The sequence below is a fragment of the Macrobrachium nipponense genome, chromosome 19, assembly GCF_015104395.2.
Source record: "Macrobrachium nipponense isolate FS-2020 chromosome 19, ASM1510439v2, whole genome shotgun sequence".
NCBI lineage: Eukaryota > Metazoa > Arthropoda > Malacostraca > Decapoda > Palaemonidae > Macrobrachium > Macrobrachium nipponense.
In genome coordinates this window covers 55,932,874-55,955,752 of record NC_061088.1, presented here as the reverse complement: position 1 = coordinate 55,955,752, position 22,879 = coordinate 55,932,874, and the positions used below count along the sequence as shown (strand labels likewise).

The following is a 22,879-nucleotide window of genomic DNA, read 5'->3' as shown; positions in this document are numbered from 1 at the left end:
TGGTATATTTAGGATCTATTTATACTTATAAAAGTGAGCTACAGGAACTTTTCACCGGGTGATACAGGTCTTCCCCCAGAAATAGATTTTTCCTTTGTCAAAATCCCTTTATTAAATGTGAAAAGTCACCTATGGAATATTCACTCAATTGAGCTTTTTCACAAATAGCTGTAAACTATTTTTCCAACACACAAATGAGATGAAGTAAAAGTCTTCTTTCTTTTCGAACTGGTCACCTAAAAACATCCAACTTACAAGTGGGATCCAGGAAAAGTCTTCTTTATTTTTGAAGTGGTCACCTCAAAACATTACAATAGTGAAATTCGGTTAATAAATCAACACTTATTTCATACTTCATACTATTCGTCACACAACAGCAGGAACTATATCAACCTCACAAAAAAACAATTCACAAGACAGTATTTGAATTATGTCTTTTATACAGCACTTTGAACTCCTTCACACAAATTGAGATTCTTAAGCAGAGTTCTAGAACACCCACTCTACTATTGTAGTTCATACGTAAGACCTCCAAGTAATTCTTATATCAGCATACTGACTGACTGACTCCCTCAAATCCAGAGAGCTCTACTCAAACATCACCTCCAACAGGAACACCTTTCCACAATTATTCAAGCGGATTACAGTTCATGATTTAAATAGTACTAAGGGCTTGAACAATGGCTAAAAACAATAACAACAATCAAATTAATGAACATATTTAATAATAATCCTACAATTATAAAACCAATAAACCATTTGTTTTCATAGATATTAACCATCTTTTAACACTACAGGAGGCTATCCAGAAATGCCTAAGAGATGAAGGATTTTCAGCGGAAGCAAACGTTACTACCAGGTTAGGTAGTACCAGTTCTGTAGTCAAGAGTGGAGAGAAAAGTATTAATCCAGGCAAAGCCCCTAGTCCTTTAAAGAAAAATTTCTCTGTGTCTCAGTCATCAAGGGTTGCAGGTTTACCATCTCTCAGTTGAGTATCTACCACCTGAAAAGAGGCTACCTTGGAAGTCTGCCAAGCACCATATGATACCTTGCAGGGGGCCTCACAGCTGTATCTTACTCTGAGGGTTCACACACTCTATGGCAATGTTACATAAAATATGACTGGTGATCAATATAGGAAGCAGGACCATTTCACAACACCATTTGCCAATACTTCTCTTACTTCTTCATCAAGGAGAATCTTTCCCTGTAACCACTGAGAGAGGCTTGCCTTTAGCTGGAGGAGGATAAGAAATTTAAGCAGCAATGCCTCAAGACTTACTTTCTTCAGGCCATCCTGGGAAATGGGTTTCAAGAGATTATTATGCTACAGCGAGTGACAGACAGCAAAGATGTGCAGTTCTACTGGCATTCAATAACTTGAATCTCCAACCTAAATTGCAATTTAGGCTGCATATGAGGTGAAATATCCATTTCTGGGCTCAGTTCGTGTCGCTGCGCGAAATATCCTTTAATCCATTATTTCTAAGGTAAATGTACTAACACATACCAGAGAATAAATAAAATAAAGAAAAGGTCAGTACCACTGACTCGCTCACCCTCCAAGAGGGTGTCGGTATGAACACTATGGCGAGTGAGACCACTACCACGAACCACTTGCCAATAGAAATCTCCTACAACAAAACCCCCACAAGAGGGGAGCCGACCCACAGAGTGGGCAGCAACTACTACTACTCCATCCCATGCTGCCGACTGCTGCGCCTCTGGTGGCCATCCTTTTCAGTTAGCGCACCGCGTACACACGTGCCCTTTTTTGCTCTGTGTTTTTTGTGCCCCTACCTTGGATTTACTAATTATGGAGCGTGCAGCCATCGCAGCAGCTAAGTTAGTATCAGTTATTCATGCCTTATTGGTTTTTTCCGGCCTTGAGTCAGTTATTGTGCGTTTTTTAGGTATAAATACTGGCTCTTGGTCGGAAGCATGGCAGCATGGTTCTGCCTCGTGGCGGGTTCGTCTGGGTCTTCCATACCTAGAACCTTCCCTTATTACCTTACGCTCTATTGTTAGTTATCTATATTTATGTTAGGGGTCCAGCCTACTGGGTTTATGTCATGCATGCATGTCTTCTTTACCTTGCGTAGGCATCCTCCATCCAGACCCTAGCCACGGCTCTTAGTATCGGCCCCGGCTAGCTTTGAGTGGTAGACTTTCTTTCGGGTTAGTCGTACACTCCTGGATTTTTTCTCCTACTGATTTATTTTCTTTCTTTACGTTACGTAATTTTTGATTATTTTACATTTTAGGTTAGCTTACGGCGTCTGGCATATTACGTAGCCTAGGTTCCGTATCTCATTGGTCTCCACCATTTATTGCTTCCGCTCATCAGTTCGGTTGCTTCTGTATAGCATCTCACTGATTAGTTGGTTGCTTTAACCTAGGCTATGTTGTTTCATTGTATTCGCATGTTACCTGCCCTCCCGTGGTCACCATGTGATCACGGAGCAGCCAGGCGCCTGTCCAGTCACCTTACCCTCCTCCCGCTCTTCCATAGGGTCGGGGGGGGAAGGTCTGTCCTCGCTCGCTCCACATACCCGTGCCTGCCCCCCTCTCTCCCTAGGCGGAGGGAGTAGGGGGGGCTGGACAGACCCAGGACTGGACGTGACCGTTCTCTTGCTTCACGGCGCGCTCGGATGACTAAGGGGGGGGACTGGCCTTCCCCCCCCGTCGTTACTCCGTCGCTCCGTTGTTAGCTCGAGCCTGTTTCGCCCTCTCGCTCTTTCCCGGCTTACTGGTCCTCTTTATTTTACCGGAGCTCCGGCATTCACGTGGAGAGTTGCTAGTTCACCCTTGCGGGCGGACTGCAGGCGTACAGTTGGTCTTTCCTAACCACCCCGTCTCGCTGATATCGCGACACGAACACCGCCGCGCACCGGATTTATTCCGGTACGTTCTAGGGCTTTAGGTTTAAGTGTTTAGTATTTAATTTAAACTATAGTAAGTTTAATTTAAGCTAGCTTAAGCCAAATCCTTCCGTTACCTACGTTATCACACCGGACCTCTCCGGGGTTCTAGCCTATTCAGGCGGTAAGGGAGGGGTTATGCCCAAAATTTTTTCGCGCTCCGGCATGCAGCGGAGTTCTTTTAGCCTACTAGCCTGTAAGTGATGTCTTTTACGATGCTCATGTATCTTTTCACTTACAGACCACCAACTGTGAGCATCCAGGATGCAATGCCATGCTCCAGGACCCCTGTGGGCATGAAGTCTGCAGATCCCATGCTCCATGCGCGACTCCGCACGGGAATCTACAAGTTTGGTTCCACGAAACCTGCACCATTTGCTACGATCTGGTGAGCCAGCTCTTGGACGGGGTAAGTATTCCCAACTCCGTTCGCTAATCCCAACAAAGGTTGTAGTTCTTAAGTTTAATTTTAATCTCTTATTTTAAACTTAAGCTTGTTTTATATGGGATCTTGCATCCCCTATGTCTTTAGACTAAGCCTATTACTTAAGTTTTAATCTTAAGTTTAAACTTAAAACTAACACGAATGCCCTCTCTTCCAGGCTCCCGCCGTTAGAGATACCGCCCTGGCAACCCTGAGGGCTTGGGTCGGCGGTTTCGGCAAGAACGCCGCCAAGGGACAGCCCTACATTCTGGAGAAGAGGTTGGCTGTCCTAATCTTCCCCGGCGGCAAGTCAACGGATTACGTCGACCCGGCAGAGGCAGCCCCGACTATGGCGGCGATTCAGCAACAGCTCGCCGCTTCGTTGAACGAACTAGGCCAAGATATCTCGTCGGAAGTCGCGACACTTGATCTGAATATAGAGCCAATGGTAGGTGTTGACGACCTGTTGGTCGAGGTAGGTACGTTGGACGCCCAAGGGCTTCCCTTGGGCGCCACTGGGTCTTCTACTCCTGCTAACTCTCCAGCTTCCTTCCAAGGCTTTACAGGAGCTGAGCTCCTTTATACTTCTCCTGATGCTTCAGTACGACCTAAGGTCAAGGGACCAGACGGTTTGTTTTAAAAACCCTGAGCAAGACGTCGTCGTCGTCCAAAAGGACTTCGTCGGCGTCAACATCTCGTAAGTCTCCGGCTACGAACCCCGGAGCAGAGAGGTCTAGAGCTTCTGGGTCCGGCTCCAAATCCTCAAGGAGCAGGTCCTCCAAGGAGAGACCACATACTCCGGCGGAGTCAGCCGTTTCTCCTCTCCCCTTGGTACCTGTTCAGAGTTACCCAACCACCTCCGCAGCAGCTCCGGCTTTGGATCCCAATGCTGGTCTGTTGCAGCACATGGGGGATTTGGTCGGCTCTCTTAAAAAAACAGTATGGGGAGCAGATGTTTCTCCCGGTTGTCCCCCGACAGGAATCCACATCCCAGGATAACATCATCGCCGAACTTAGCCAGGCTCCTCTAGCTACTCCCCCACCCTTCGGCACAGGAATAGCTCAGCTTCCACCTCATGACTCTCTGCCTCCGTTCTCTATGAATAACCCCTGGAGGGTGGCGGCCTTATTTCAATTCCGGAGTGTGGGACTCGAAGGATTGAGGACTTCGAGTTCTACCCGGAGGGTCTACAGCCACCGTTCATTGGCTACGCCAGACTCACTGACGCAGCCATGACTAGAGATGACAAGGTCCCTAAGGAGACAGTCCTCGTACTCCAGTGACCAGGCTCAAAGAGAATGGCTCAGGTGTTTAGAGGACATGGATTGTTCGAACACGAAAATTCAACCTTTTAAGAGTCCCTTCACCATTTTCACGATGGAAGAGGGAACTCCGCTTCCTTTCCTTACCAAGATAGCTACGGTCACTATCCCAGCGGCCCAGAAGGGGGAGTCGTTACCACAGCTAAGGGAAGCAGACCCCACATCTCCTTTGCTCCCCTCACTTGGAGAATTGTGGGAAGATCTACCCAACACCTTTTCCCGGCGGGCAAAAACTCAAAGCCAGGACTGTGCTATGGATCAGTTTTTTGGTGAGAAGCTGCCTAGACTGGCTTCCGGACAGCCTCATTCAGGCGGAGTTTGAGGCCAAGACTAGGCTAGCCAGGTCCATTAACACCATGGCCATGACGGAAGTGGCTACCATTTCTTACGGTTCTGAGCCACTTTTTAAGCTTCTCACCAAGTCTCTGACTCAAACGGTTCAGTCTGACATGTTTGAGTTCGCCACAGCCAGGACTAACTGTCGGAAGCATGTCCTCCAGGAAGCAACTATTCGTCATGAACCGAATAAGTTGCTTTCATCCAACATCTGGGGAGCAGACCTCTTCCTGATGCAAGGTAAAGGAGGTCCAGGCGGAGGCGGACAAGGCTTAACCAAAGCCTTAAGGATCGTTGGGGTCTCACTGCAAAGAGACGCCAAGACCAGGCAGCAAGGGGTAAGGCTCAGAGGAAACCCAGACGTTTCCAGCCTTATCAGAAGAAACAACAACGCTTCGCCCAGCCTGTTTCGACTGTTCCGTTGGTGCAGGCAGCCCAACCCTCTACCTCCAAGGGTCAATCACAGCCCATCTATGTGATTTCCCCCCAGCCTCAACCTTCCACCTCTTACGCTGTCTCCCCAGCCTTCAACCAAGTGTTCGAAGGCCAGGCCTTTCAGCAGTATGACCGCTCGGGTAGGGGAGGCAGAGGTAAGGGATCCTTTCGTCAGAAAGGATCAGGAAGGTCCCTTAATAGGGGAAAACACTTCCAGGGAGGCCGCGGAGGTTACCAGCAGCAATGAGAACTTGAAGGTAGGAGGGAGGCTGTTTCTCTTCCGGCACCGGTGGGGATTCAGCAAATGGGCACAAAGTATTGTGTCGAAAGGCCTGGGTTGGAGTTGGGTTGCGAATCGCCCCCATTCCAGACCTTTCCTTCAACTTCCCATCAAAAGAATTGACGGAGTATGCGGAGGACCTCCTTCAGAAAGGAGCAGTAGCGAGAGCAACAGATTAAATTTCAAGGAGCGCTTATTCAGCGTTCCAAAGAAAGGCTCACAAAAAAGAAGGGTAATCTTAGACTTATCCCGTTTAAACTTGGCCATTTGCTGCGACAAGTTCAAAATGCTCACCATCTCGCAGGTGCTGGACCTTGACTTCCCCGTGGGGCCGTCACCACCTCTATCGATCTTACAGACGCATACTATCATATCCCTATTGCAAGACACTTTCGCCCTTATCTGGGCTTCAAGATAGGAGATCAAGCGTTCTCCTTCAAGGTAGTTCCCTTCGGTCAGGTGTTCACGAAGTTGGCAGAGGTAGTCGTCCAACAACTGAGGTCTCAGGGGATTATGGTAGTAGCGTATCTCGACGATTGGTTGATTTGGGCTCCAACAGTCGAGGAATGTCGCAAAGCCACATTGAAAGTAATCCACTTCCTGGAGTATCTAGGCTTCAAGATAAACAGGACAAAATCAAGACTCACTCCGGAGTCCAACTTTCAGTGGCTGGGCATTCAATGGAATCTTTCCTCCCATACTCTGTCGATTCCATCAGCCAAGAGAAAAGAAATAGCGAAGTCAGTAAAGCAATTTCTAGGACACAAACATGCTTCAAGGAGAAGCCAGGAAAGAATCCTGGGTTCACTATCCAATTTGCATCAGTGACAAACATCTTGATGAAAGCCAAACTGAAAGACCTAACCAGGATCTGGCGCTCACGAGCAAATGTCAGATCCAGGGACAAGTTATCATCAGTCCCACAGATTCTACGGAATCGTCTACGCCCTTGGGCAAAAGTCAAGAACCTATCAATATCGGTACCCCTTCAGTTTCCTCCTCCGGGGATTACCATCCACACGGACGCTTCATTAAGCGGCTGGGGAGGATATTCTCAGTTCAAGAAGGTTCAAGGAACCTGGTCACCCCAGTTCCGCCAGCTTCACATAAATGTACTAGAAGCAATGGCAGTGTTCTTGACTCTGAAAAGGTTACGTCCGCCAAAGAACTCCCACATAAAACTAGTTTTGGACAGCGCAGTGGTAGTCCATTGTGTAAACAGGGGAGGCTCCAAGTCACGACATCTGAATCATGTCATGGTAGCCATCTTCTCCCTGGCGGACAAGTTCAGTTGGCACCTCTCCTCCACCCATATAGCTGGAGTGAGAAACGTCATAGCAGATGCTCTATCCCGATCAGTTCCTCTGGAGTCGGAATGGTCACTGGACAACAGTTCGTTCCAATGGATTCTCCGGAGGGTTCCAGGTCTACAAGTGGATCTATTCGCATCTCAAGCGAACCACAAACTCCCATGTTATGTGGCCCCCAACCTGGACCCTCTGGCCTATGCCACGGACGCCCTGTCCATAGATTGGAACAACTGGGAGAAGATTTATGTCTTTCCTCCAGTGAATCTTCTCCTGAAGGTACTGAACAAACTCAGGACGTTCAAGGGTCAAGTAGCTCTAGTAGCCCTAGACTGGCCGAAGAGCAATTGGTACCCTCTGATTCTGGAACTGGTCCTTCGTCCTCTTCGAATTCCCAATCCCAGGCTCTCCCAGTCAGTACAAACGCTAAGACTGGTTGTTCGCTTCCTCAGGAATTCTCAAAACCCTAACTTTATGGACTTCATGAAGTTTGCGGCTAAAAGAGATGCGAATATTGATCCTCGAAATATTCTTTTCTTGGAATCTGATAAAAGAGATTCAACTTTGAGACAGTATGATGCTGCAGTCAAAAAGTTAGCAACCTTCCTGAGAGAATCAGATATTAGAATCATGACAATCAATTCAGCTATATCCTTTTTTCAGATCTTTATTTGAAAAAAGGACTTAGCAGCTAGCACTCATTACGACAAACAAGTCAGCCTTGAAAAAGATTTTCAACTCGGGTTCAACATAGACTTGACAGACTCTTACTTCTCGTCTATTCCCAAGGCTTGTGCTAGACTTAGACCTTCAGTGAGGCCTACGTCAGTATCGTGGTTCTAAATGATGTTCTAAAGCTGGCTTCAGAAACAGATAATACGACATGTTCATTTATAATGCTCTTAAGAAAAACTCTATTTTTATTAAGCTTGGCTTCAGGAGCTAGAATTTCAGAACTGTCGGCGTTATCCAGAGATCCGAATCATATTGAATTTCTTCCCACAGGGGAAGTTCTACTTTCTCCGGAACGTAGTTTTATAGCAAAGAATGAGGATCCTTTGATGAGGTGGGAACCGTGGAAGGTTGTACCCCTTCCACAAGATGTTTTCTCTTTGTCCAGTATTCGACCTTACGAGCCTTTCTGTCCAGGACATCCTCATCCTCGTCGGGTCTCTCTTTAAGAGAGAAAAAGGTGGTAGGTTACTCTATTAAAGGTATCAGGCAACATATCCTGTACTTTATTAAGCAAGCCAACCCTGATTCCTTCCCTAAAGCTCATGACGTCAGGGCAGTTGCCACCTCAATCAACTATTTCCAACACATGAATTTTGATGATTTAAAGAAGTATACTGGATGGAAATCGCCGACAGTATTTAAGCGTCATTACTTAAAGTCCTTGGAAGCTCTGAAATTTTCAGCAGTTGCGGCGGGTAACATAGTTTCCCCCGACTCTGCTTAATCTTAAGTAGAAGATCCAGTTCTCCTTTCTACCATTTGCTCTCACTCAAACAGTTTTTGATCTATACCTACCATGTTCATCTAACGTTTACCTTGAGTCTTAGCTGCTCTTATGATGGTACAGTGAGTGCCCCTTATTTTTTGCTAGGGTCACTCACAAATTGATTGTATATAATGATCTCTATGATGTGGTCCCCTTATTTTTTTTGCTATGGATAGGGTGTGACACATCTACATTTACAATGGTTACGGGTTTTGTATACAAAGTCATATACATTTGTTTATTATATTATTGTCAAAGTTTGTTCTAATTCAGTTTGTTATTATAATTGCTTTATTTACTTTGTACATATAACTATACACAGATGTTAAGTTCAACATATATTCTATGTAAGCCCTGTACATATATGTTAACTTTAAGTTAATTTTAAGGAATAATTTCTATTTCTGTATCATTGTGTATATGTATATTTCTTAGCAATTATATTTCTTTATTTTATTTTATGTTTTATTGAGACCTTATTTATTTATTTTATTATTTTCTTTACAATCTTGTGCTATTTCTCTGGTACGATTTCGCGCAGCGACACGAACTGAGCCCAGAAAAGGGATTTTGACGTAAGGAAAAATCTATTTCTGGGCGATTGGTTCGTGTCGCCAGCGAAATCCCACCCTACCCATCCCTGTGCTCAAGATTGTCTGCTAACTTCAGGATGGCCACCAGAGGCGCAGCAGTCGGCAGCATGGGATGGAGTAGTAGTAGTTGCTGCCCACTCTGTGGGTCGGCTCCCCTCTTGTGGGGGTTTTGTTGTAGGAGATTTCTATTGGCAAGTGGTTCGTGGTAGTGGTCTCACTCGCCATAGTGTTCATACCGACACCCTCTTGGAGGGTGAGCGAGTCAGTGGTACTGACCTTTTCTTTATTTTATTTATTCTCTGGTATGTGTTAGTACATTTACCTTAGAAATAATGGATTAAAGGATATTTCGCTGGCGACACGAACCAATCGCCCAGAAATAGATTTTTCCTTACGTCAAAATCCCTTTTTTAAAAATTTATCTTTTCTATACATACATCAATAATATAATCAACTGCCTCCCAGCCCAACAAATTTCACATGATCTCGCAGCCAGATGGCATGAGAAGTGGGGCTTGTGATTGATGGGTACCTGATGAGCAGTGGTGAATGCAAATCCCTACTGCCACTCTTCTGCCTGTCGACAAAAGAATGCAGTACCTGGGACATTCAAAGGTCACAAGTGTGGGCTGTATATTAGTGATGGATTTGCATAAAAAGGAAACTTTATCAAATATAGTATAATAAAAATGATATTGTTATGATACAATAAAGTTTGTTCATACTTACCTGGCAGATATATATATAGCTGTATTTTCTGAAGTCCGACAGAATTTTAAAAACTTCCGACACACGCAGTGGTCGGCCAGGTGGTTAGTACCCATTCCCGCCGCTGGGAGGCGGGTATCAGGAACCATTCCCATTTTCTATTCATAATTTTTATTTCCACTGTCCCCTGAGGGGAGGTGGGTGGGTACTTGATTATATATATCTGCCAGGTAAGTATGAACAAACTTTATTGTATCATAACAATATCATTTTGTTCATGAAACTTACCTGTCAGATATATATAGCTGAATCCCACCTTTGGAGGTGGGAAGGGACAGAAATAGAAGGATTTTAGGAAATAACAAATGCATGCAGATGATTTACATCTTGGTTCCACCTGTTAGCATAGCTGGCTTCGTGGTTACTGCCACGTAAGTCTGCTTGTGCTACTAGAGTTGCCAGCGAGGTAGAGACCTATATAGCTGGTGCACTCCAGATGATCTGTCAACAGGGGCGAGACCACGACGTGACTAGACCATATTGACCATACCATGAGGGCTAAGAAGTAAAATAAATATATATATATATATATCACCACCTGACCAACCTAGCCAAAGTTAAGGTGTTTTAACTAAGGCTTACGAGTTAAGAAGTCGCCGTTGTCGGCGACTCATCAACTAAATTAAGAGCTCTTCCTAACCATTTTCTACAGGATAGGATGAGTGGTACTTCTTGCCCCCAAGATTGTGTCTGCAGACACGTATGGCCCTAGCGAGCAGAAGATCTCATAGCCATCTTCACATCTCGCAGGGAGTGTGAAGTGAACACAGAGTTGCTTCGCTAAAACATGGTACTCAGGATGTTGCTGAGTGCCATGCTCTGTTGAAATGCTTCCGAGGCCGCGCCCTCACCTCGTGAGCATTCAGATAAAAAGATTTCAAATCTTTGTGCAAAACACAATGAAGGAGCATTTTTGAAAGAACTCCTTAAAACACTAAAAGCCAGGCTGTTCTTCGATATGGGCAAGTCTGGTCTTTTTCGGAACACTGCAGATTGCCCGAATGACTTCGACTTTCTTGAGTTTTATGTAGATAAAACTTGAGAGACCCGACAGGGCACAGGACTCTCTCTGGCTCCTGCCCACTAACTTGTGCCATCCTTGCTTCCAAGCTCCTGGCCCAAGGACAAAACGGGTTTCCATTCTTAGGCCACAACGGAAGGCTTAGAGAGCACACCGCCTTGTGTTCTCTAAAGCCAAAACTTGTGACGATGGCTTAAAATTTCACTAACCCTCTTTGTCGTATCTAGGGTGGTTAGAAGAAGGCCTTCCTGATCACATGCAAGAAGTTAACAGGTAGGAGAGGTTCGAATGCTTTAACATCAAGAACTTCAGACTACGTCTAAGTTCCATATTGAAAGCTTCGATCTGGACATGCACAGTCAGTCCGTCTGTACTAAAGTCAGGTGACCGACCAGTTGACCAGTCAGACGAATCAAGGACAGCAAGGCTGTACCCTGAAGGACCATAAGGCACTATTCTTCGCTGAAGGATGAGTGTCTGGACTGCCTGGGCGATTCAATCTAAGCAAACCTTGGGGGTGTATCAACGCAACCCAACGTCGTCAGCGAATCAACTCCTGACTCGAGCTTCTGGTGCCAGGAGAAAGGAGCGAGGAGCAAAAAGGCGATTCAGTCCCGAAGGAAGAATGCCTGACAGTCCAACCTGGTCTCGATGTTACACGATCATCGGGGTGTATAAACGCAACCGACTTCGTCAACAAGAAACTCAGGGCTACTATATGTCGCCTGATCTCGCACGAGTGTCTGACTCCGAGAAAACAGGTGAGACAAAAAGTAGATGGTGAGCGAGTTTCGAGATTCCACAACATATTTGCATATTCTTTAATAGTTGTGACTGCCAGCTTATCCCATTCTTCAGACGGAAATGGAAGACGGTAATCTTATTCCTGTCAACATCTCGATAGTCTGAACGTAGTCAGACTCAGAGCGGAGAGGTTATAGGTACTTTTCGAGTTAGAGTAGACCGACTCTCTCGGAAAAGGTCCTTGGAAAGTGAACTAGGAAGTATGTGAACCCTCTGTGAATCCAGGATTCTGAAGGCCAACATGGGGCGATCAGCGTCATTGTCGCTCCCTGTGACGTCATAAATCCTCTTATTACATTTCCTAAGCGATTGAAAAAGGGGAAAAGAGACTAAACATCCATCCCCGTTCAATATCATAGGATGGCGTTTAATGGTACCGATCCCGGATCGAGAATAAGGGAGCAGAGAAGCCGCCGCCTCTTCGTCCTCAAAACATATCGAAGAGAAGAATGAAAGGGCGTCCCTAAAGTCTACAACAATCTCAACTTACTTCTAAAGAAAGATTCACTCGGAAGTGAATAGTTGCTGCCGTCGATCGAGACGATTCGTACGGACTTTTGCAATCCTGTAACGAACCTGTAGAGGATCGTTATATTTTACGCCTGTTGTTATAATAGGCTCTTTCTCGTAAACTCGAACAAGGACCGAGAGAGATACTTCTTAAGATATGAGAGAGCTGTGGAATATCAGAGTTGATCTGGACCACTGGTTCCCAAAAACTCGTTTCGAGGACTGGAGGGACTACCGAATCGCTTTTACTTCTTTCAGATTAAGATCCAGGACATCTGAAACCCTATCCAGATGTCCGGCACCTTCTTTCTATCACCTCAGGTGATAGACGCACTGAGAGATGTTCAGAATCATTCCTAAATCTAGAATAATTTTTCGTTTCCCGGTAGGAAAAAACTGTGGTCTGAATTGCAGTCTATTCGGGAAACAAACTTCTTCAGGAAGGAAATGGTCCCCAGCAAGCTCATCCATTCCCTCCCCGAGTATGCTTACTTCCCTAAATAAGGCTGCGCTTTGCCTAAGCAGGAGAGCAAATAAAAGTGCAATGTTGCGGTAGACTCGTAGTTCTATACCGTGCGGTAACGAGCACCGAAAGGATTAAGAGATTAACCTCTGTTGAAACATAGTAAGGCAAAAACGAATGCAACGTTTAATTCATTCACGTAAGAAATCCCCTCAATCTTAGGCTAAAGTCCGTGATTGTAGGACATAGATACAGATAGTCAGTCAATCCCGCAGGAGAGACGTAACCGTCAGCACAGAGATACGGTTAGTCAGTCAAATCCGCAGGAGAGAAGAGAAAGATAACCTACAGTGCATGACAGCGCCCGATCTGTTACTGGCTCGGTTGGACTGGAGGACAGACACAGCGTGACAGCAGCAGCAAGCAGCTTACGAACGTCGTCTCTTAACTTTGTCTGGGTTGCCAGCTACCTGTTATTCTATACGAAGAAATAGGTCCTGTTATTTTTTGAGCAGAAAGACTCTCAAGCTGGTATATTTAAGCGTAACAGAAAACGCTAAATATATAGATGCGTTTGTGTCGTCAGAACACTACCATACAACGGTAAAAGATAAATCGGAAACTCCTGGAAGACGCAGGGAGTAAATGATAAATGTCCTTAAAAAAGACAATAGACCTCTCGGTTGCCATCCGAAGAGGTAACTACAGCAAGCGTATATGACTTGAACCAACCAGAAGTAAAATAACGCAAGGCAAAAAATGAAATTATATCACAATAAAGTTTGTTCCTACTTACCTGGGAGACATATATATAGCTGAATTCGGAAATACAGCTACATACATATCTGACAGGCAAGTTTCATGAACAAAACTTAGAGAATCGAAGCAGTCGAAGCAGTCAGCTCAAGCTTCTTATGTTATTGGACATAAGCGTTCATTGACGTAGTCTACAAGTCTATTTCTTGTACGAGTCTGCGAATGACGAATGAGAGCTCTTCCGAATCTTGTCAATAAGAGCTTATTCGCTTACGCAATATCAAGTTAATGAGATGTTTGTCAATGAGAACTAACCCATTTACGGGACAAAGAGATATTTGTCAAAGAGGGGATACCCACTTACTTGACAAAACGAAAGTATATTGTCAATGGGGGAAAGTCACTGAATTGACAAAACGTAATCCAGGGAGTCGAGCATTTAATTTTTCCGATTCCCGTCTCAAACGAGGAAGGGGCAAGAATCCTGTTAAGAGACTGGGCTTACGGTAAGTAGAACGACGATGTTCAATTCGGCAGCGTAGTCCCGACTAGAAACTAACAAAATCTATCATCTGAAAAACCCTTTCAGATGGGCTAAAAAGCTTGGAAAATTATCCTGGGAAGAGGAAGAAACTCTCCAACCAGCTTCCTCTCCCGTATCACAACTAATGCCTGCTAAAGCTTAAAATTATTGGCAGTATGGCAAGGAAGTCCTGTCTTGCGCTTCCTGAAGAGCGTCCTTTTGATGAGTGCCTTTGCAAGAATCCTACTGAACGTTGCCGAGAGTCCTGACGTGCAGGACATCGAGCCTTACATAACCCGTAACTGCCTTATCGCAAAGTCTTGACTGCGGTAGTGGCAACTTAAATTTATTGGCAGAATGGCAAAGGTTGCGGTAGAGCAAACGAGATCTTCCTTAACTCCATCCACCTATGGGAAAAGCAATATTAATTGACAGAGACCTCTTGAATTCACGAACCCGATGTCTTGCTGGGTTCGAAGAAGAAGTTGTCTGTTCACTTTAAGCTTCCTCCGAAGCACTGCCTACTTCACATTCTTTGCAGGTGAGGTAGAAGGTATCACCGAAGGTAGAGGTAAAAATTCTTTAGGCCCAAATCTGAAACAAGAGCTTGAAGAGTTCAACAGAAACGTTCAGCCAGGCGACACACCTGGCGTGCGCTGGTGCACGCTCGGCGTCACTGGCGCGCGCTCGGCGTCCACTGGAGCGCGCTCGGCGTCCACTGGAGCGCGCTCGGCGTCCACTGGAGCGCGCTCGGCGTCCACTTGGCGTGCACCCGCGCGCGCCTGGAGTCCATCCGAGCGTCCCAGGCGTCCACTCTCAAAAGCTTCCTGCTACTATGACTTCTTTTACGTATTTCTCGGTGGAAAGACGGACACGAGTTAGCGACGTTTCGCCTTCTTACTTCTCACTGAAACGCATAACGAGAGAGAGAGAGAGAGAGAGACGTGAAGCGTCCTCTTCTATAAAGCTTCTATTCAGAGGGCGCGAGTCCTTCCGAAAGCTCCAACCCCTGCACGGAGAGGACGCTTCGGAGGACGAGAAGCAAACTTTCAGGATTCCGTGCACGCGCACGCACTTTGGCAGTCTGGGATTTTCATCAGAAACTGCCGAAGGCACGCCAGATCGGTGGGGATTCCTTGTAACCCTCCTTAGGCTTTCGACATGCTCCCTCCCCGGGTCCTGGGAGTCAAGCAGAGGTCCCGGCCTAGAGGCGAAACGAGGGCCGATCTGACGCACCCTCCACTACACAAGGGTATCACTGCACTTCTGCACTTCACTTTTACTCTCTAAAGCAAGCACTTTCGATTCTAAGTTACGAATCGAAAGAGTATCAGAGAAAGGGCAATTCCTCTACAGACACTGCTTAGGGCCCGAAGGCAATACTGCAGGGTTAGGAGTAACAATTACAGAAGTAGCACTTCAGAGCAATGAAGGAGAGCGAGCACCTCTCGTAGACATATTCATAGCCCGTAGGCCATACTACAGGGTTAGGCAAAATAAAGTCTACAGGAAGGTTAGCAGGTTCACTACCCTGACTTTTGTTACTGATTAATTGCGTACATACGAATCATACGTCTTCCTTACGGAATAGACAAAGTCTCACACTCCTTACATGACAAATCTCAACAAAGAAGGAAGACCCATACCCCTCGTACATACCAAGTGCGGATCTACCGAAGCTTTCGGTAGCCACACCCTATCTTTGCAGACAACCCCGTCTGAAACTAGCCTAACTAGATTCAGATATTTTAAGCAAAAATGAATCAAATTCAAATCAATTTAAGATAGCGTATGTCTAGCCACAAATCCAAGTAAATAAATCAAAAGACAATTAGGATACTTAGCGGCAATGAAGTTTCCAAAATCCTAAGACGGAGGTACTGAAAACAGGTGTTTTCAGCACCGGCGACAGAAAAATTATGAATAGAAAATGGGAATGGTTCCTGATACCCGCCTCCCAGCGGCGGGAATGGGTACTAACCACCTGGCCGACCACTGCGTGTGTCGGAAGTTTTTAAAATTCTGTCGGACTTCAGAAAATACAGCTATATATATATCTGACAGGTAAGTTTCATGAACAAATCTGATATTGCAAATGACTATAAAATCTGATACTGTAAATGCCTTTTTCCTCAATTTCACAGAGTATAACACAGAAACAATTATCAAAGTTCTTACTCTTACCTCTTTTAGTATATTGCTGGCTTTATCATATTCTCCTCTTAAAGCATACGCAACACTGAGGTTATATCGCATTACTTGCATTGCAGTAGACAGGTTCCCTGAATACCAGCCTAGAACCAAAATTCATTACAAGGTAATTAACAAACAACCGTCATGGTTTCTATATCATTAAGGACTCCTTGAAAGCATATAGTCTCTGAGAGCAAGAAAAAAAATCTCACATCAACTAAAACTATTATTCTCATTTACAGTAAAACCTTTTAACCCAACTTGGTTACACAAAAATATTTGAATCAATTCAAGAAAAATCCTGTTTACAATTCACAACACTCAAACTTATGGATGACATCACATGATGCCTGATGTGGTGGGCTGTTTACAAGGCTGAAATCCTCACTAAGCACTAAGCAGAACAAAGACCTGTTTGCTTCACATTGTACCTTCATGTAAAGCACCATTTTTTTTACTTTCCTTTTTTTTGTAACCCCCCCTTTGCCCCAATCCCTGACCTGTTGCTGTTACTGGGGGGCTAAGAGGATGGGAGCCAAGGGCAATTTCTGAGTTGATAAAGTTAGACATCAAAACCCTGAAAGCCTTGCACATCAGCTATTGACCTAACAAATGTAGTCAGACCCATTTCTCTCTTAGTAACTTTTAAAATCCTAGAGAACCAATAACAGTGCAAAAACATCTGCCCTTCCATTTCTAAAATAATCACTAATGTTAAGGCAGAATTTTGAAGCTTTGCAGTTACTGGGAAACATGAAATGTTAGAAATAAAGCAATTTATTTTGGCCCTCTCGGTATCTGACAACTCCACAAACAGATGGGCAACATTTGTCCTCCCTTTTGAACAGAAAAAGCTCCCTCTTGGTGTGGCTACCCAACAGTTTGGTGTTATTATGCGCAAAACTTCAGATGGGACTGCTAATTTTCAGTTCTAAACTCTTCTATTGTCCATGAAGTGACTAGAAGGGAGCTCCTCAAACCTTCTAGGACTGCTTTGACTGCAGAAGAAAAGACCTACATGATGACCATATGGAGGGTGCTCTACAATTTTATAGAGTAGTACCTCAGATCCTGGGAAAAAGTATTGGCAGGCTGCAACATGTTGCTCCCTAATGTTACCACACACACACACACACACACACACACACATATATACAGGCAGTCCCCGGGTTACGACGGGGGTTCCGTTCTTGAGACGCGTCGTAACCCGAAAATCGTCGTAAGCCGGAACGACGTTTGGAAATATGTCTTAAACTAATAAACAGTTATAAAAACCTTACTTGTAATCCTTTGGTTACACTACATGTTGTTTCCTGTAGTTTTATGTACAACCTGGAGTTATTTTCATAAAAAAATTCTGGTTCTTGAAGGTAAAAACTATTGTAATCCTCTGGTGACACTACATTCTTGAAGTTTTATGTACAACCTGGAGTGATTTTGCCAAATCTTGAGGGCTACAAGAACAGTTGATTACTATTTATGTATCATATAGACTAATTAAAGTAAACGTATCTTTAAATAGGCTTATATATTAGTATCAACAAAACATTTCCTAGCATGAGTCAGAGGCCATTTAACGAAACGAACACTTCTCTGTCCTTAACTCTCACTCACTCTCTCTCTCTCTCTCTCTCTCTCTCTCTCTCTCTCTCTCTCTCTCTCTCTCTCTCTCTCTCTCTCTCTCTCTCTCTCTCTCTGATCAAATTACTGGATAATGTCTCTCTTTGGATACTTGGAATTTGCGTTGTAATCTAACCAGAAACTTCGTTTTGTTATTATTACTGGAAACAAGCAATGATTTTTTCATTATTTGCGCTTTTGGACTGTTATATGTAAACTTTGCGCACCGCAAGCTAGTATGTATTCATTCGCTCGTAAACTAGTTCCGCATATGAGGCGTCACTAAAAAACATAGAAAAATACGACATATAAAGTGTCGAAAATCATCATAACCTCAAAATTTTTGTTGAAATCTAACCAGAAACTTATTTTTATTAATATACTGTGCTAAACTATTAAGGATTTTTATCATAGCATGCGTTTTTTAAAAGCGTCGTTAACTCGGAGCGTCGGAAGCGTCAGCGTCGTAACCTCGGAACAAGCGTTGTAACCCAGGACGGATTTTTCCATTGAATATTTAAGAAAAAGCGTCGTAACCTCGGAACGTCGTAAGCCGGAACCGTCGTAACCCGGGGACCGCCTTACATATGTATACACACACATTAACCCTCTTACGCCGGAGCAGTAAATAAAAATTTGTCTCCCATGTGCCGGAGGGGTTTCGGAGTGAGCGCGGAAGCAGAAAAAATATTTTTTTCAAAAAATCACAGCGCGCTTAGTTTTCAAGATTGAGAGTTCATTTTTGGCTCCTTTTTTTCTCATTGCCTGAAGTTTAGTATGCAACCATCAGAAATGAAAAAAATTATCATTATCATATATAAATAATGCGATATATGATAGCGCAAAAACAAAATTTCATATATAATTATATTCAAATCGCGCTGTGCGCAAAACGGTTAAAGGTAACAAGTTACTTTTTTTTTCGTTGTAATGTACACTAAATTGCAATCATTTTGGTATATAACACATTGTAAAACAATAAAAGCAACACAGAGAAAATATTATCACAAAATAATGCATGAATTCGTAACGCTCGAACGTAAACAAATATTTTTTTCAAAAATTCACCACAAATCTAAATATTGTCCTAGAGACTTCCAATTTCTTTCAAAATGATGACAAATGATTGAATATTACTATACTGTAAGAGTATTAGCTTACAATTGCAGTTTTCGACCATATCTGACGAGTTAAAGTTGACCGAATGTCGAATTTTTTTATATATATATTTTTTATATGCAATTATTTCAGAAATAAGAAAAGCTACAACCTTTAAATATTTTTCGTTTTATTCTACATGAAATTGCGCACATTTTTATATATAAAACTCTATGAAATGCTTAATATGAAATGGAGCAAATATTCCGAGAATGGGACGTACGTATTTCGGAGATTTGTGGCGGAGAATCCGCGCGCGGAGGGAAGGAAAGTTTTTTTTTTTAATTCCCCATAAATCTAAATATTTTGCTAGACTTCGATTTGTTTCAAGATGAAGATAAATGACTGAATATTACTAGACTGTAAGATTTTTAGCTTACAATTGCGTTTTTCGACTATTTCGGTAGAGTCAAAGTTGACCGAACGTGGTTTTTTTTCTATTTATCATGATTCATATGCAAATATTTCAAAAATGAGAAAAGCTACAACCTTCAATTATGTTTTGTTGTATTCTACATAAAATTGCGCACATTTTCATATATAAAACTTTATGTAACGGCTAATTTAAAATGGTGCAAACATTACCACAATCGCACGTCTGATTTTTTCGGAAGAGTTACCGCGCGGACGTAAAGAAAATGTTATTTTTTTCATAAATTCACCATAAATCGAAATATTGTGCTAGAGACTTCCAATTTGTTCAAACTGAAGGTAAATGCTTGAATATTACTAGAATATAAGCGTTTTAGCTTACAATTGCGTTTTTCGACCATTTCGGTAGTCAAATTTGACCAAAGGTTGAAATTTTGGCAATTATCGTTATTTATATGAAAATATCTCAAAACTGATAAAAGCTACAACCATGGGTTTGTTTTTAGTTGTATTGTGCATGAATATTGCACACATTCCATATATGAAAACTTTATATAACGGCTAATTTTAAAATGGTGCAAACATTACCACAATCGCATGTATGATTTTTTTCAGGAAGAGTTACCGCGCGGACGTAAGGAAAAAGTTTTTTCATAAATTCATCATAAATTGAAATATTGTGCTAGAGACTTCCAATTAGTTGCAAAATTAAGGTAAATGATTGAATATTACTAGAACATAAGCGTTTTAGCTTACAATTGCGTTTTTCGACCATTTCGGTAGAGTCAAAGTTGACCGAAGGTTGAAATTTTGGCAATTATCGTTATTTATATGAAAATATCTCAAAACTGATAAAAGCTACAATCATGAGTATTTTATTGTTGTATTCTACATAAAAATGCGCACATTTTCATATATAATACTTCATGTAACGGCTAATTTACAATGGTACAAAAATTATGTCAAAGTGGCGAAATAATTTCCGAGATGTGTCACAGATACTTTTTAGTGCGGCAAGAAAGAAATTCGCGCTTGCGTAACGATTGTAAACAAAAAACCAGCTTGATCCGTGAACTCCCAGCATCCCCCAAGGCGCGTGATTCAAAAGTTTTAGGCTGGTAGGCCTATAAGTATTTTTTCGCGAAATTAAAAAAAAACTTTTGTAAGTCGACGTAAAATACGTCTAGTCGGCACACGGGAGACAAAAAATGTAGACGTAAAATACGTCCAGTCGGCGTAAGAGGGTTAAGCTACAATTGTCCTTTAATATCTAATTTGCTCCACTTCAGAATTAATATATTTTCATATATGTTGACTGAAGGGGAATTTTTAGTGGATAATAATTTTGTCAGCTCCCGGGCAAGAACCTAGGAACCCAGAAATCAGTACATACAGTGAAGCGCCTGTAACCAATCAGCTACCATGAGTGGTTAAAGGCGCTTCACTGTATGTCCTGATTTCTGGGTTCCCAGGTTTGCAGCTGAGTGGTTACAGGCGCTTCACTGTATGTATTGATTTCTGGGTTGCTAGGTTCGTGCCCGGGAGCTGATGAAATTGTTATCAACTAAAAATTCTCCTTCAGTTAACATATATGAAAATATATTAATTCTAAGGTAGAACAAATTAGATATTAAAGGACATTTGTAGCTTAATGTGTATATATGAATCACAGTGATGTGGTCAGACTCTCTCTCTCTCTCTCTCTCTCTCTCTACACACACACACACACACACACACACACACACACACACATATATATATACATATATATATATTATATAGTATATATTTATATATATATATATATATATATATATATATATATATCTATATATATAGATATCATATATATATATAAATGGGATTATATATATACTATATATAATATAATATATATATAATAAAGGTTTTTTGCCACGAAGGAAAAAAATGAAAAAACGAGTGCCGAGTACTTTTTGTCCTATTCGGACCCTTTTACTACCAAAAGTACTCGGCCAACTCGTTTTTTCATTTTTTTCCTTCATGGCAAAAAACCTTTATTTATACATAGCATCACGTTTTATATACTTCGTGATCAAGTTATTCATATATATATATATATATATATATATATAGATAGTATATATATATATATAATATATATATATATATATATATCTATATATATATATATATATATATATATATATATTATATATATATATATATAGTATATATATATATATATAATATATAGTATATATATATATATATATATTACTATATATATATATATCATATATCACACACAGTGGGCCCCAGTATTCGCGGACTCTCACATTCGCGGATTTCTCTCGGGAATGTTTCCCCGCATTATTTGCAGAAGAAATTTGCACATTCGCAGTATTTTTCTATTAAAAATATCCACAAATTCTGGTCTTTTAGATGAATTTCATCATAAAATGCACTTTTTGTGATAAAACTATTAAAAAAAATCAAGTATAAAATTTTTAGTGAGCTTTTGTTGAGTTTTAACTAACAAAATAGGGTGTTTTTAGCGTTTTTATAGGGGTTCCAAACATTCGCGGGTTCTAACTATTGATATTTGTATATTATATTTTTTTAATATTATTATTATTATTATTTTTTTTTTTTTTTTTATTTTTTTTTTGCTCTATCACATCTCCAATTCGACTGAGTGGTATTTATAGTGTGGGGTTCCGGGTTGCAATCCTGCCTCCTTAGGAGGTCCATCACTTTTCTTACTATGTGCGCCGTTTCTCGGATCACACTCTTCTGCATGAGTCCTAGAGCTACTTCAGCCTCTAGTTTTTCTAGATTCCTTTTCAGGGGATCTTGGGATCGTGCCTAATGTTCCTATGATTATGGGTACAATTTCCACTGGCATATCCCATATCCTTCTTATTTCTATTTTCAGATCTTGATACTTATCCATTTTTTCCGTCTCTTTCTCTTCAACTCTGGTGTCCCATGGTATTGCGACATCAATGAGTGATACTTTCTTCTTGATTTTGTCAATCAACGTCACATCTGGTCTATTTGCGCGTATCACCCTATCTGTTCTGATACCATAGTCCCAGAGGATCTTTGCCTGATCGTTTTCTATCACTCCTTCAGGTTGGTGCTCGTACCACTTATTACTGCAAGGTAGCTGATGTTTCTTGCACAGGCTCCAGTGGAGGCCTTTTGTCACTGAATCGTGCCTCTTCTTGTACTGGTTCTGTGCAAGTGCCGAACATTCGCTTGCTATGTGGTTTATGGTTTCATTTTTCGTATTGCACTTCCTACATATGGGAGAGATGTTATTTCCGTCTATCGTTCTTTGAACATATCTGGTTCTTAGGGCCTGATCTTGTGCCGCTGTTATCATTCCTTCAGTTTCCTTCTTTAGCTCTCCCCTCTGTAGCCATTGCCACGTGTCATCGCTAGGCGGGGGGGGGGCCCCTAGTTCTTTAGTCTGTCTCATGTATTGTCCAGTGCATTGGTTTGTTATGCCAGTCCTCTGTTCTGTTGTATTCCCTGTCTCTGATATATTTCTGGGTCTTCGTCTACTTTTATTAGTCCTTCTTCC

At 42.4% G+C, this 22,879-nt stretch overlaps 1 protein-coding gene across 1 annotated transcript in view; it reads right to left on the bottom strand.

Moving 5' to 3' along the window:
- LOC135217133 (CCR4-NOT transcription complex subunit 10-A-like) overlaps nucleotides 1-22,879 on the bottom strand; it is a gene marked incomplete in the record, with an annotated part of 352,258 nt that overhangs the window by 48,156 nt on the left and 281,223 nt on the right. Inside the window, 1 exon segment of the mRNA XM_064252844.1 lies at nucleotides 16,150-16,259. Within this exon segment, the coding sequence (XP_064108914.1) occupies nucleotides 16,150-16,259 (110 nt within the window).